General features: G+C 36.2%; 1 protein-coding gene across 2 annotated transcripts; it reads right to left on the reverse strand.

Moving 5' to 3' along the window:
• Positions 1-757: 757 nt before the first annotated feature.
• On the reverse strand, positions 758-12,912 carry LOC110878990 (RAB11-binding protein RELCH homolog). 2 transcript variants are annotated; one of them, XM_035977639.1, is made up of 20 exons: positions 12,763-12,912; positions 10,237-10,389; positions 9,871-10,034; positions 6,109-6,216; positions 5,852-6,022; positions 5,285-5,773; positions 5,127-5,201; positions 4,905-5,033; positions 4,744-4,818; positions 4,462-4,671; positions 4,079-4,231; positions 3,773-3,987; positions 3,566-3,683; positions 3,336-3,468; positions 3,054-3,255; positions 2,873-2,978; positions 2,648-2,788; positions 2,445-2,568; positions 2,241-2,357; positions 758-1,324 (listed from the first exon to the last, which is right to left on the reverse strand). In XM_035977639.1, exons 1-20 carry the CDS (start codon positions 12,809-12,811, stop codon positions 918-920), a joined length of 3,339 nt encoding a protein of 1,112 aa, XP_035833532.1. In that variant the 5' UTR covers positions 12,812-12,912; the 3' UTR covers positions 758-917. The 2 variants fall into 2 exon arrangements, with proteins under 2 accessions (XP_035833532.1, XP_021983093.1); XM_022127401.2 differs by having other exon boundaries at positions 12,515-12,877.
• Positions 12,913-13,901: the final 989 nt, after the last annotated feature.

The raw sequence follows: 13,901 nt of genomic DNA on the forward strand, positions 1-13,901 counted from the left end.
TGAAATCACTACGAGCGCGTTGGACACGGAATCGCTAAGAAGAATAAAAAGAAAATGTAGAAAAAAACACTAAAAAATAACCGAAAGAAAATCAACCAAAGAAGTTGTATGGTAATGATGTTCAGTAGAAACCCGTAGTCAGAGATAAGCAAATAGTAATGGGTACCGTTACTGAATTTCCTGAACCGAAAGATCCTAAGTACCAGTTCGGTACTGACGTTTGGCTTCGCCACCGGTTTTTACTTTCATATACCGATACCATAACCGGTATTTTCGATACCAATACCGATTCGGTATCAGTTGGCACCAAGCTCATCCCTACCCCTGAAACAAAAAAAAATTGCACGATATCGTTGTTGTTCGTACAGTACCCGTGATCAGGGATGAGCAAATGGTACTGGGTAGTAGTATCAAATTTCTCGAACTAAAAGATTATCAAACTCAATCCGGTACCGACTTTTGGCGTTTTATATACCAGGCCGGTGCTGTTTTTTACCTTCATGTACCGATAACAAACCGGTATTTTCGATACAACTACCAGTTAGCACCAAGCTAATCAAACTTAAAAAGTAAAAGAAGATAAGAATTATTATAATGTTAAAATAATAAAACTATAAAAAAACTGTAGATAATATTTTAGTATATTATAATTCACTGTTTATTTCATTCATTTACTAATATATAGGAGATTCATTTATTAATATAAAGGAGAATTAGCATATCTTGATGATGTAAAAATACATAAATCTTCTTTCAGTAAAAAATATATAAAACTCATTTAGGTAAAAATATACATTTATTCTCTTGATAGACAGAACCGATATGAAATGAATCAAAAACTAACCTTAGAAAGAAAGAAGACAAGTAAAAGAACACAGCCGAAAGTCATATGAATTACAAAACAAGAACATATTTATTTAATGAGGTGTAGAAGGTTCATCATTGTTTTTGGGTTTGCCCCTCAGCATGTCGGTAAGACCACCTCTCATGATTCTTCGAAATCTTGTGTCTTCAACTGCTGATGGCGGCGGAGTTGGGGTAATCTTGGGTTGCTCAGCTAAACTTGTTGGTGGTGCCGGTGGCGGCATTTCAACTGAATCCCGCTTTCCGAGCAGCCCACCTTCACTAAATAAACTTGTCATTGACGTTGGCAGCGCAAACTGAGACCCCATGACTTTGCTGAAAGTGTCGAATGTTCCACCGGACCTGTCTTTCACTATGATTTCCAAGGCTTCCTTGTGTGCTGGATCAAGGGCCTCCGTGTCTTTTAACAGGTTTTGTATTGTTGGCAACAGCAGATCCCGGACACTGGCAGCTGAAAGATCTGCAACGAAGATATGAAAAGTCCACTATTTAAGAATGAATGCATTAGAGTTTTGTTTATATGTTCAGTATTTTTAACTATTAAATGTTCCCACGCGTTGTGGCGGTAAAGTAACTCGAATTTATACCGTCTAATGAAAACGTCATATATTTGACCAGACTCGTTTTCGAACAAAATTTGTGTCAAAACGTAAACCAACTGAAAACATACATAAAAATAAGCACGAAAACGTGTTATACTTGACCCAACATATTTGCGAAAGAAATTTACGTTGAAACGTTAACAAACTAGAATTTATATGACCCGACTTATTTGCGAAAGAAATTTACGCTGTTGAAACGTAAACCAACTTGAATTTATACCGACACGTACATAAAAATAAGCACGCAAGAAAAGTAAGTTTTTTAAGTTAAAGAATGGTATGGCGTGTTGCGGCGCCGTCGAAACATAAAGTAACTCGAATTTAAACAGTCTCATGAAAACGTATTATATTTGACCCGACTCGTTTTAGAATAAAATTTATGTCAAAACGCAGACCAACTACAAATGTACATAAAAATAAGTACAAAAAAACATATTATAACTGAGCCTACTCATTTCCAAAAAAAAAAAAAAAAATACGTCGCAACAACGTAAATTAACTTGAATTTACACCGACACGTACATAAAAATAAGCAAATAAAACTCGATTACAAATTCTTTAGAAAGTTGAAGGGTTGCAAGTGCCAATGCTGAAAGTTTATGTGTAAAAGTAAAAAAAAAAACAAATGACAAAAAAAGAACCAATCAATGCGAGGAACTGTACATGTAACTTCTGATTGTAGTTATATAAGAATAAGAATAAGAATATTCGTTTCATGCATCAAATAAATAAAAATGCCACCATTTAAGAATAAATACAGAATATATGAAAAACCTGTAGCATCTAGAGCACGGATTGCCTCGCAGAACGCATTAGATCGATCACGGCGACGAGCCATGTTAGTTGAAGGTAGTTGATTTGCAGAAAGATGAAATATCTTCGATAACAAATGTGCACGTTGTCAAGGATAACGAAAATGAACATTTTATGTGGTAAAAACAAACTGGATTATTATAATAACAGTTCATTAAAGGATATAATCTCTTAGGCTCTCTGTTGTGTGTGGCACAGCCACCACTAATGCACGAATAACTGCAAGTATAGCTTCATGTGATCCGTCTTCAAGAAAAGCATCCATTTGGACCCGTATTTTGTCAACAATCTAATTAAAATAAACTTTGATCAGCCAGTTGCACCATAAAGAAAAATTAGCGTGTTGTTAAAAGCATAAATTTACGGACCACATCGGCTTTGAAGTTCTGAGCTACAGTTCCAAAGGCATCAATGCTAGCATACAGCACAGGTAAGTTTGGTTCAGAGCCCAACGTCACAAGAGCGGGTAAAACATGTGCTGAGGCAACTTTTGCATCTATATATGGTACCTGTTAAAATTAAAGATACTAACGGTTCATGAAAGACCAAAAGTCAAAAGGTGAAAGAATAATTCAAAACGAAAGCGGACTTACAATCATTTTCAGAAGTTTGGCAGCATTGACTTTTAGATCCATATTGGAGCTCACAACCATTTCCCATATGACATTGAAAACCAGATTATGGTGTTCTTCAAACAAGCTGCACAACATGCAACCTGACAACGTAAGCAAGCCCAACAACAAACTTGACAACAGTTGAGAAAAAAATACCAACCATAGGAAACGGACAGAGTTGTAAACATCAACATTCTGCATTGCTAAATGGCCCTCCAGCTCAGCATTTTGGACCAAGAGATTCCTTAGGTATTCAGTTAATACTTCATGCTTACTAGGGGATCCAAGGACACCGGCCAATAGGAGAGGCAGGACACACAACCTAGCAATTCTTTCGTCTCCCGCATTTTTTGGTCTTAGAGCTGAAAGAATTAAAAAAAATCATTCCGAATTAATAATTCAAGAATATTGTTAACATAGTTGGTCCAGTGAAACATTCAACCTTTAACTTTTGGCTGGGATGTTGAGGGGAAGCATGCCAGATCAGCATCATCACCCACCGCCACCAAAAATACAGGCAGCATAATATGGGTGAGATAATCATCTCCGAATCGTTTAGAAACCGCCAGCAAAAACTGAGATGAAAATATCATGCAAGTTAAAGAGTTTGCAAAGAAAATATGGATACATGCTTATAAATAACAAAAGTGTAGAAAATGAGAAAATCAGTACACTTGAGATCCGGTTTCTCAAGCTATCTTCCTTCTGTGGTAAAAGAGAGACGATTTGAATCAGACTAGGAAAGCAGTCATCATGAAGCCACTCAAAAGTAGGCCAATCTACATGTCCCCTATTAAAAAATGTAAAATTTCTTAGAAACAAAATATGTTTTAAAGGTGTTTAAACGTTTTGGCAATAGTTTGAGTCGGAGGAACTCACTCGGCATACTTCTCAAGCAATGGTTTTGGAAACAATGATCCTACAGAATCTAAAAGAGATGGGTATGGACAAGTTTCGATAGATATCTGGTGTACAACCGGAAGTAATTCCAACAGTAACCGCAGCAAAACATCAACGGTCCAGCGTTCTCTTTCACCCAAAACATGGAAATGTGACTCTACGGAATCTTCAACTCCTGAAAGAGGTGGGCAACACTGAAGAAATACTAGGTAAGGTACTGCGTTTACAAAAATGTTGTTTGGTCAAAGGTCGAAACTAGTGACTATAGATGTGGAACTCTTGTACCTCAATAGAGCTCAACATGTGAGAAAGTAACACTCGTAGAATATGATCCAATTTGTTTCCCCACTTCAGCAAAGCAGGAACTAGTTCTCTGATCGTAGTTTCAACAACCACTCCAGATGGATCGCAAACTAACTGGAACATCATTTCCTCCACCTATAGACATAACAACAAAACGGGATATTGGAAAAGTCGAAGATCTTATATTCATATTCTCCTTTCATGTTGATTTTAGTTTATTTTTATTTTATTTTTTTGGTAAGTCAGCATATTATGATCATGGGAAAATGCTACATTCCCTGGACCATGTAGCTTACATTGTAGAAATCCTGTCAAGTCAGAAAGCTTCTCCATGATAGCCTCGAAGCATATTTAGTGAGGCTGACCTTGAAATATTTATCCGTATTTGGAAAAAGCGGAAGCAGCAAAGCCAGATTACGAGCAGCAGCCTCACGGACAACAATCGCAGAATCCTCAAGCAGCTGCTGGACGATCGATAGGATGAGTGAGTCTCGGATCTCTGGACGCACAAATTCCGCAAGCTCTCCGCATGATTGAGCAACAAGCAGCCTGCGCTCCTCGTACATGTGGCTAATCTGCATCACATGATGTAATTAATATAACGAAAAACAGATATTGTAAATATGTAAAGGAAAACAAAGTCTCACTTGCTCCCAACATTGGGGAAGCAACTCTGTTTCTGTTCGCATCTCTCCCACATTCCTAGCGAGGGTCACACAGGCCTGAATTAAAAAAAAAAAAGGTTGTAGCACTAAGACTAGAGTAAGATGATAAAACTATCTATGTATTTAATATTTATAAACCATACATCCATAATAATCCGTCTTTGTTGCTCATCTGGACGCTTAATCAAGTTAAACAATGTGTGAGTCAAGGAATCCCTTGTGTTGCTACTCGGGTGACGCTCAATTGCACACATCATCAGAGGAAGAAGCTCCTATAACAATATAACAACAATTATAAAACAAACGAGTAGTTATTATTAGAAAAGTAAATAACTTAGGAAGATAATTATAAACAACTTAACAACCTCTCGATGATTAATCAGGACATAAGGAACAATTTTAGGCAATGTATCTGAAAGAATCTGTATGGTTCCAGGACCCTGAGAAGTAAAAACTTGCACACATAAGATTTATTTAATGTTTAACAATAAAAATTTAAAACCATTTATGTCAACCAGGTTACCTTATTCTCAGAATCAGGTTCAACAGAAGGAGTACTTGGCGGTGAAAGCAAACCGTTGTGAGTTATGACAACACTATCTTTTGAGGAATTCTTGGTATCACTGTCATCTGATTTTGGAAATTCCTCATTATTATCAGCAGTAGCATCTGTGTCTTGAACTGTCTCGTTCTGAGGCTCAGTGCTTCCAGAACATTCAGACGGATTACCAGTTGATAGGGATAGCATATCATTTTCGCGTATATTTGTTACTTCATCTTTTCCATCAAGCACTTCTTCCACACTATTTATGGATCCAACAGGTTGAGCATCACCAGATTTTGCAGCATTCAGCCTTTCAATCTCCTTCTTCAGCAATTGTATTTCTTCACCAGATGTCATATTTTCTGTTGGTTGAGCTCCTTCTGTGTGCTTTTTAAGTGATGTTATTTCAGCTTTGCAGGTAGTTAGTTCATTTTTTCGCTGTTCCACTGACTGCTTTAGATCTTGAACCTAAAGCATAACATGAGTAAAATGTTCATAAATAGTCAGCCACATATATACAATATTGTTAGTATGTGATGAGAGTACCAGTTTATCTTTCTCCTTGACATCCTTTTGTAAACTCTCTAGTGACTTCTTTAAAGTCACCACCTGGGCCTCAGCTAAATCTCTGCTTCTCAACAAAGACTGTCTTTCATGTTTTAACTTATCATTCTCTTTGACCAATGATTCGTTCTTTTTAAGCATAGAAAACTTCTCCTGAAGAATTAAGGCACTTTCTTAAGATATGCAGTTCACACTGGCAGCATGTAAACTTCATAAATATTATTTGTATTCTAAATCACCTCAGCTGCTTCTGTAGTGGAAGAAAGATACTGATAATAATAATGGCGCAAAGCGTCTGGAACAGATGCAGAAGAGTTTTGCCAATTATCTAGATCCTGGTTGCTAACCTGCAATTAAGATAAATTTTCAACAATTTCACCTTTGATTTTCTAAACAAGAAATCAGTGCATACTGTGAATTAGGCAGTACTTATTTACAAAAGCCTGATAAGACAGCAAAAGAGAGGACAGCTAATAAAAAATTAGATGGAATACGGGTTGTGATGAGTACAAAACAATCATCCACAAATGAAAATTTGAGCAAATAGATATTCTAATACATAAACATTACTTCTGATTAAATTAGCTTATCTATTGTATTAATCTTCTACTATGTAGACTTAGATTGCGACCCCCCCCCCCCCCCAACAGGTATAATCTAAAATTCGACGGCAATATAAAACAACTAGGCATATGTAACACCCTGCGTGCATGGTGGATGCTCTAGAAAGATGGCTCGAGATTATACTTTGAACCTCTTATGAAGTTGTAAGATAGTTAGTGTGTAATATGAAATTACTATATGAACAACAGTATAACCTTTTAGTAGGATCTACCGATCCCGATCGCGTCTTGCGATTCCCATCTTAGGAAGACGGATATGATCCTAGGTAGGATTTCGATATTAACAAACCTTAATTTCTTCAACTGAATTACATTGTCACCTTCACCACCACCATGCAACATGTTTGAAGATTCCATTGTCTTGCTCACAATATCTCATGTGAAATGGTTGAGCTCCAATATGGATCTTAAATCAATGTTAACATGTTTACAAAAGTGACTTTAAGTTCAGTATATGTATTTTTCCTCTGTATTTACCAATATCATGGATTATGCACTTTGCAGATTACATAATATTATATATCATATTCTTCTTTGAGAATGGTTCATTAATGATGGCATGCTCATCCATCATCCAACTTGTTAATCTAATGGCATCCCTCGAATTCCTCTTGTAATAATAATAGGACTTCCTTGAGGCAATTTCAGTTTGACCATTACTCACCTTAAACATTACTAACATCCTTGATTTACCACATCGACTTTTGTTGGAGATGTTGTCTTCAGCCCAGCCCATTAAGGCTAGCCAAGAATCAGAGAGAAGAAGGGAAAGGGTTCGGCCGGCCCCTTGGTTTTAAAAAGCGAGAGGCGCACAAAAGCGACGAGGTCTAAAATTGAGGCGCGAAGCGCAAAGCGCAAAAGCGGTGGGCTTTTCGTACCCGAGGCGCAAGATGTTTATATAATTTTTTTATATATCCCATACATATCCCATAGATTTTTAGCTTCCTTTAACCAAAATATAGCTATAAGTAAGGCTTTTATACCATTTTAATTACATGTACAAGTCAAAAAAACCCAAGGTACAACATTTTTATGCAGTAAAATGCCTAAGGTACATGAGGCGCGCGCCTCAGGTCAAAAAGCCCACAAAAAAACATCAAAATTTGCGCTTTTTGGTCGCTTCCTGTAAAAACACAAGGCGAGAAGCAAAAAAGCCCCAGACCCTGCGCCTTGTTGCGCCTTGCGCCTAGGCGCACCTAGGGCGCGCTTTTTAAAACCAAGGCCGGCCCTAACCCTAATGGGCTTTAAGTGTTTTAGGCCCAGATGTTTAATTACTTGTTTAGCAAGGGACTAACCCTAAGTCTAGCCTATAAATATATCTCTTGTACTTGTAATCATTATCACTCAATAAAATACAAACCCTAGTTGCCCCCGTGGACGTAGGTTACACACTGTGACCGAACCACGTAAATCTCGTGTCTACTTTTCTTATTGCTTTCGTTTATTGATCTCGCGTGGTGCTCTAAATCCTAACAACTTTAGCTGGTTATGTTGATATACTCATGCATAGGTGTTAGAACAAGTGTTTTTTCATAGCAAGTTTATGACTTTCAGTTTGTAAAATAAAAGACTATATCTAATTATGGGTATAGATAAATTACCTTACATATCTTTTGTAGAAAGTTGTGCAAGGAAAATGGTTCTATAATTGTTGTGAAGAAGAAGCTCAAACCCCATGGATTAATACAGTGTGGTTTGTACCCTTCTAAGGTCAAGCAAACCTACATGATTCTCAATATGCATAACTTCTCATTCATATGGTGTGTGGAAGTGCTTACAAATGGGGATTTAGGTTTGGGCTCTTTATGATCCAATAGCTCAATGACTATGTGGTACCCATGAGTTAAACTTGTTGGGTTTACTGCATTTAATAGAATTCATGGTCTTGGAAGGAACGAGGTGCAAGAGATGTGTCACTAGGAAGCACAATATCACTTTGGCGGAACATGACATTAATAAAATAAGGAGGTGAAGACAGTTGCTTAGAAGATTGTGGAACCATAGAAGAGTTGGGTTGCATCACTAAAAGATAGATAAGGTATTAGGACATTGATGGTGACTGAAAAACATGCCATCCACAAACATGATAGACAATTAGAAACTTCATGGAGTTCACCCACCCTGAATTGCTCACACCCAAGCACACATAACTGTGAAGTTCTCTTCTCATCCACAGACAATGCACCCAAAATGAGTAGGTGGTATTTGAGTTCGTTATGTGCTAGTATCTATCCCGTGAAACGAAACTTATTTAGTTAAAACAAGTAAACAACTAATGAAGGAGTTAGGAGTTGAGATTAACAAATGTCGAAAATGATGTTTATATGTGAGACTATCAATCTATCATTGCTCCCTATAGAGTTATTGTTTCATGAGGAAGATATGTGAGCGCACAAAACATATTGAATATTGATACTTAGTTCACTTCATCTAATGAAATACATGTCTGGGTGCATCCCCACTCATCAAGTCAAATCAAATAATGATTGAACTACATCATTAAGAAGTTCTCAATTTGGCTTCATATGCAAGAAACTTGGATGACAAGTATCTTTAAGCACATAATCACTTGGGGGTGTTTCTACAAAAGAAGTAAGAGGAAAGTAGACAAGATGTATATTTTACGTATAGCGACCCTTCGTGTATGATATGTTAAGTTAAAAAATTTGAAGCACGTGGTATAATGCATTAATGCTGACACTAATAGCTAGCCAAGAATACGCAAAATAGAACTATATTTCATCAAAAGGCTACTTATGACCTTTCTTAGTCTCTCTCGCTCATATAGTGCAATTAAATAAATTGCATCAGCCATAGTGCACACTAGTATTATATATTGATATGCAATTGATCTAAATAGAGAGAGAGAGTCTTTGAAAGAGAATAATCAAGTCTCTTAATTTGTGTGTTGTTGATGTTTAATTTCAAAAATTTCTTTGCTAGTCATCAACCCATTGATTTTCCATCAAACAAAAGGTTTACCACATATATCCTAATGTCATCTTTACTTGATTACTTCATGGCCTAATTCTCTAAGACTATGTGATTTCTTAGTACATTTGATTTTCTAAGAATATTTGATTGTTTGATATCACTTTAACCGCATACAGTGTACCTCAAACTAATATAGTTTGAAAATAATAATTAAAATAGGATAAAAGTGTTTCCATTCACTAAGCAAACAATTTTTGCAGAATATTTGACTCCTATAAGCACATACATACACACACAAGACGTGATGTATGAGTGTTTATTTATGTAATTTAATCTTGTCAACATACCTTTGGTCCTACTCTTTTAACATGTAGTATAAATATTTCATAAGCACCATGAGACAGATTTGATGCAAGCTAGAAAATTAACAAAAGCAGCACATACCTCCTCATAAAAGGTCATAGCAGTCAAACGGTATCCTGCTAAGAGCAGATATTCTTTTACAGCACAATTCAGGTCTTGACGCTCTTTTGCCTTTAAAGGACCCAATTCAGAGACTGCTGTCTCCCTGCTTTGCTGAACATCTGATCCATTTTTCGCTTTAGCATCTGCAGACATCACAAATTGCATAATATCTATAAGGAAGTAATTCAAGAAACCAAGAAATAAGGTAGTTTCATTAAAGTGGACCGAATATAGCCGCACACTAAATGAAAACAGAGATGTGAATGACTAACTTCATGTTTGGGGACACCCAAATATGAATGTTAAAGACCGAGTAAACAAATCAGTTGTAAATGAAGAACTTACCACTTAATTCATCGAGTCTGGCCTCGGATTTCTTTTGTAACTCGGTCTTTAACTTCAGAATGTCTTCTTGAGCCAAACGACTCTCATAGTCCCTAATTGCTAGTTTCTCTTCCAGTGCTTCTTTTTCCTCTAGCAGACTCTGTGGGTCGGCAACTAGTTCATGTAAATGTAGAAGAAATAAGATTCCGCCACAGATACATTCACAACTAAGAGCATATAAGCATCTTAAACAATAAAGATTACAATGATATCAATCATCAATTATTAACAGTACCATCAAAATAAAGAGTGGTTTAAATTTGTAGTGATACATATGTTCAGTTCCAAGGAAGTAAACACCTGTCTGACACGCCTACGTGCTGATTAAGTGATTAACCACTAGGCCAATTATTTTAAATGGGGCAGAATAGAAGAAGATAGATATTAAGAATGTTATCTATAGCTAATGCAATGCAGACGGGGTTTCTGCACGTTACGCATGTTTAAACTGACACAAGAAATGAAACCTAAATCTTAACTCAGTTATCAACGGTTTAAATTATTTTTCGAGTGATATTAGTCCGTATGGTCATTAACTTCTTCATTTAGAAGATTAATAATGTTTAGGCAAAATCCTAAAAGTGATGAGATTACAAGAATTAGATACTCTTGGTTGCTGATTACAATGTGTACCCTAAACAAACTTCATTTGTATGTCTAGATTCTTGGGACTATTAGTATGTGTTATCACACACTTGCTAGTGTTAAAATTCTTTAGATGTTTTTCTACTGGCATGTCATTAGCTGTGAATTTTTTGTAGCATATACCCCTACATGTGACTAGATTATAAGAAATAAGAAGTTGTAAGAGCCTTGCAAGCTTTCTCTAAGATCAGTGAAGTCTGCTCAATAAATATTAAAGACAAAGGGTTGGCAAATTCACTAGATATCATTCTGTTAACATAAACAGTAAACTATGATAGAATTATGTTTGTTTAGGATAATTAGTAGATTTCTCAACTATATATTTGTGTCATAGAACTTGTATACTCACTGTAGGAACACAGACACTATCCTTGTGGTCACAGGTCAACCAAACTGAGAAAATCCTCTTCCCGATAGTCCCATTAAGTTATCCACTGTTAAAAGAGAAAATCATACACTACGGATGATCAAATTCAACAATGAATAACACAAAAACAATTACTAGGATGAAGAATTCTTGGTTTGATAACTTTGATTTAAACTAGTCACTACATTAGTCCATGCTCCTAAAATGCCAACTAAATTGGGTACACAAGCTATGATGAAAAATATTCAATCGAAAAACCTATTATTGTACCTAAACAAACATAACTGTGAACATAACATTCTCTTACTAAACTTGACAGTAATTTTTCAAAAAGTTTCTATAAAATGGTCTCCGCTTGCATCTGATCCTAGATAAAGCTTGCAATTCTCTTACAACTTCTTAGCTCTCGTAGTCTATTCGTTAGAATGTATTGATGCTACAAAAGGCAAAAGTGACTCCAATTTCACAGGAAATGGCATTTGTCAACAGAAAAACATCAAATGAGTTAAACTGAAAACACAGGCAGCTGTATATTAACACAATAACACATACCACTGATCCAAAAATACTAGACAAATAGATTCTACCTGTTCACTTAATCAACCAACAAGAGCATCTAACTTTGCAATCTCATCATTTCTAGGGCTCCGCCTCGATATCAAACATTCAAACCATGTATTCTAAACTACCAATCCACAAATGAAGTGTGTATGAATTATTAACCTAGACGGTTTCAAATTCGAGATCATAATAACTTCAACAAACATCGAGTCAACTGCAGCATTTTTATAAATAATCAAAATATTCAATTAAAAAACCGATTAATGTACCTAAACAAACATAATTGTGAACATAACATTCTCTTAGTAAATTTGACAGTAATTTCTCAAAAAGTTTCTATAAAACAGTCTCCACTTGCATCTGATCCTAGAAAAAGCTTGCAAGTCTCTTACACCTTCTTAGTTCATATAATCTATTCGTTCGGATAAATTGATGCTACGAAATGCAAGGTCACACCACTAGAATCTACTTGTTCACTTAATCAACCAACAAGAGCATCTAGCTATTGTAATCTCATCATTTCTAGATCTAAACTACTAATCCACAAACAAAGTCTATATGAATTACTAAACCTAAACGGTTTCAAATTTCAATACATAATAACTTCAACAAACATCAAATCAACTACCGCATTTCATAAACAACAAATCAACAAACAATTTCAACCTCGAAGAGTATTAAACCGCGAGATCAAATCTGGCGGAAACTGCACAGGATCAGCAAAAAACTCCTTGAGGCGAATTGCTTGATCGTGACGGCCATCATCGAGGAGCTCGTGAAGCAGTTCGAACGCCGATAACAAGTAATTCTCCTCCAATAAGAAGTTTACAACGCAATTACACAGCGATGATTTTTCAACGTCCATTTGTAGGTGATTAATCTACCTCGAGAACATTGAGATTTATGATGCGTACCGGTTTGTGGTGGATTTGATGGAGGAAATTGTGTGCATCTGTTGTTCATGAGATTTGAAGGTTTTGTTAAGATCTGTTCATGGAGTCCGAGCTTCAAGAAGAGTAAGAACTCGGTTGATTATTAAAAAGTCCATCGGTTGTAAAATGGGTTTGGTTACCGGGTCGGGTTGTTTTAATAACCGAATTCAAACGGTTCGAAAAAGAAAGGAGCCAAAGGAGGACACAATCGTGCATCTGCATCCTTTTCGAAAAGGTAAAATCTAGCTGTATATTGAATCTTTATTTTTTTATTTGTAAATAACTATATTTATTATGTTTTATGGTTTTAAGTTGTTCTTGACATTTTAAAAAAGAAAAGTCTTATGTATCTTTTTATATTGAAAACAACTAAAGAGATATCAGTTGTTATTAGACTAGGGGATGTTTATATTTTTCCACTAGGTCGAGGGTAGTAGCGTGATGCACCACTATCACGTATGTGATGGCGTGATACACCGCTGCAAGTGGGGTGTATCATTTGGTGATGAACTGATGGTGTTGGCCACGATACACATCATGTTGGTGATGGTGTGTGTTGTGTATGGTTTAACTTTTGATGTTGAGGTGTTAAGTTGTGATTGTGTGATATTTATTTTGAAATGTGATGGGTGTTGCAAATGTAATGAGTGGGATGTGATGACCACCCCTAGTGCCCTAATGAGGCCGAAATAACAATTTAGTCGATGTTCTGCTATTGTATGCTTGAATCAGATGAATCAGTAGACTAAGTTTAAATTAACATGTTACTACTGAAATTTTTAGATCTTTTAGATTAAAAATGTATATGATGTAAACTTAGGTTTTTTATTAATGCATGCTACAAAAATTGCATGTGAAAAGGAATCGCAATTAATTACAATTGCTATGTAAATAAAAAAATGCAAAGGCCATTAGGCTGGACCAAGTGTCGATGGGAATAAGAACTCGGAAAATTTCGACGAGTAATTACCGAGATGAAGGGTTGGCGTTCCCGCACCCATTTTCACTCCATTTTCTCCACTATCTCACAACCCATCGGGCAAATCCGATAACTTCTTCTAGAACGTTCCCAAGCTCGAGTTCTCGTGTCGCGACCTAGTGCGTAGGGGTCTTCTTTCCTG

The sequence above is a fragment of the Helianthus annuus genome, chromosome 9 (genome assembly GCF_002127325.2).
Source record: "Helianthus annuus cultivar XRQ/B chromosome 9, HanXRQr2.0-SUNRISE, whole genome shotgun sequence".
NCBI lineage: Eukaryota > Viridiplantae > Streptophyta > Magnoliopsida > Asterales > Asteraceae > Helianthus > Helianthus annuus.